Below are 1,336 nucleotides of genomic sequence, written 5' to 3' on the forward strand. Positions count from 1 at the left end.
ATGTTTTTAACCTTGATAATGAGAATGGAGCAGAAGACATGCCGACCTTAATAGACCGAAAGGTACTTATTCTATGAGTTAAGTAGGATATGTCTTGTGCAATGAGGCAGAAGAATAAAATTACACGTGTTCATTATTGTTCTTATATTTGAACCCAGTTAAAATATTTTTCAGGACAATGTCTTCATTATGTCCAATGCCAAGTCAAAGTTTCCTGTGTTACAGTTGGATTTAAGGTTAGTGTCCAATCTCCCTACCCCTCTCACATTCATCACTTATAGTACATAATTTAGTATCTCATTAGTGATAATTTATTTTGTTTTATTGGCAGATTCATATCTGATCTGGTAGTTGTCATTGTCTCTGCAACTTGTGGTGGAATTGCCTTTGCCTGCGCTGGACAACCGGTGCGATCACTATAACTGTTCTTTACCTTTTCCTTGAATTTGCAATAGAGTTGTCGAAATGGGCGACATGGCCCGGCCCTCCATTAGTGAGGCCTGGTCTGCGCAACAGAAAATGGAAAGGCCAGGACTGGACCAATCTGGGCTGGTTTTTTTTTTTTTTTTTTATGGATTTAGTGAAAATATGAAAAAAAATTGAAAAAAACCTGCATGAGTCAGATTGAGTGGGCATGCACGGGCCATCCTCATGGCTAGGCCATCCCACAGTTCAGGCTTTTTGTGGCAGGCTTGGTCCGGCCCGTCCAACTGACTTCTCTAATTTGCAATTTTGATGAATTTGAACATTTTTCATTTCCTTATTTCTCCTTTTGGTTTCCTTCTAAGCCTCCGTTTGGCAGAATTTATAAACAATATATAAATGATTAAACTTATTTTCAACTACACATTCCGATTAACCTACAAATATTATCTACTTATTCATCGCTCATTTCTATCAATTTATAAATTCTTCCCAAATGGAGGCTACAATGTGGAGGTTGCTTAATGTATGTTTTCTAGTTTGTTTATTGCAATCTCATATTTGGAAGGAGTGCCTTCGACAATCTACTTCTTAAACCTTGCAGGTCATAACTGGATATTTGCTAGCAGGATCTGTGATTGGACCAGGTGGTTTTAGTTTCGTCAGTGAAATGGTTCAAGTATGTTGCTTTCATCTTTCTTCCAATTCCTCATCATGAATAATTCTTTCATCACTTCTTCTTGACTGAAATCATATAGCTGCTTACCCCTTTTTGCATTTGCTTAGGAATTCGACGAATATAAAAACTTTTTGACTTCTGCTCCGTGCTTATGAAATCTTGTGCTTTATATTGCTTAATCATTTCAAACCTTTTGATTTTTCTCTTTTCATGAATTCTATTTCTATGTTATTT

At 36.6% G+C, this 1,336-nt stretch overlaps 1 protein-coding gene across 1 annotated transcript; it reads left to right on the forward strand.

Annotated features, from left to right (window-relative positions):
• Positions 1-6: 6 nt before the first annotated feature.
• LOC111385086 (K(+) efflux antiporter 6-like) lies at positions 7-1,102 on the forward strand (the record flags this gene model as incomplete). The annotated part of the gene is made up of 4 exons (XM_023009453.1): positions 7-62; positions 175-236; positions 332-407; positions 1,028-1,102. Coding segments are annotated over exons 1-4 (237 nt in total), but the record flags the coding sequence as incomplete, so codon positions are not given.
• Positions 1,103-1,336: the final 234 nt, after the last annotated feature.

This window comes from Olea europaea, unplaced genomic scaffold, assembly GCF_002742605.1.
Source record: "Olea europaea var. sylvestris unplaced genomic scaffold, O_europaea_v1 scaffold30843, whole genome shotgun sequence".
In the NCBI taxonomy this organism is placed as follows: domain Eukaryota; kingdom Viridiplantae; phylum Streptophyta; class Magnoliopsida; order Lamiales; family Oleaceae; genus Olea; species Olea europaea.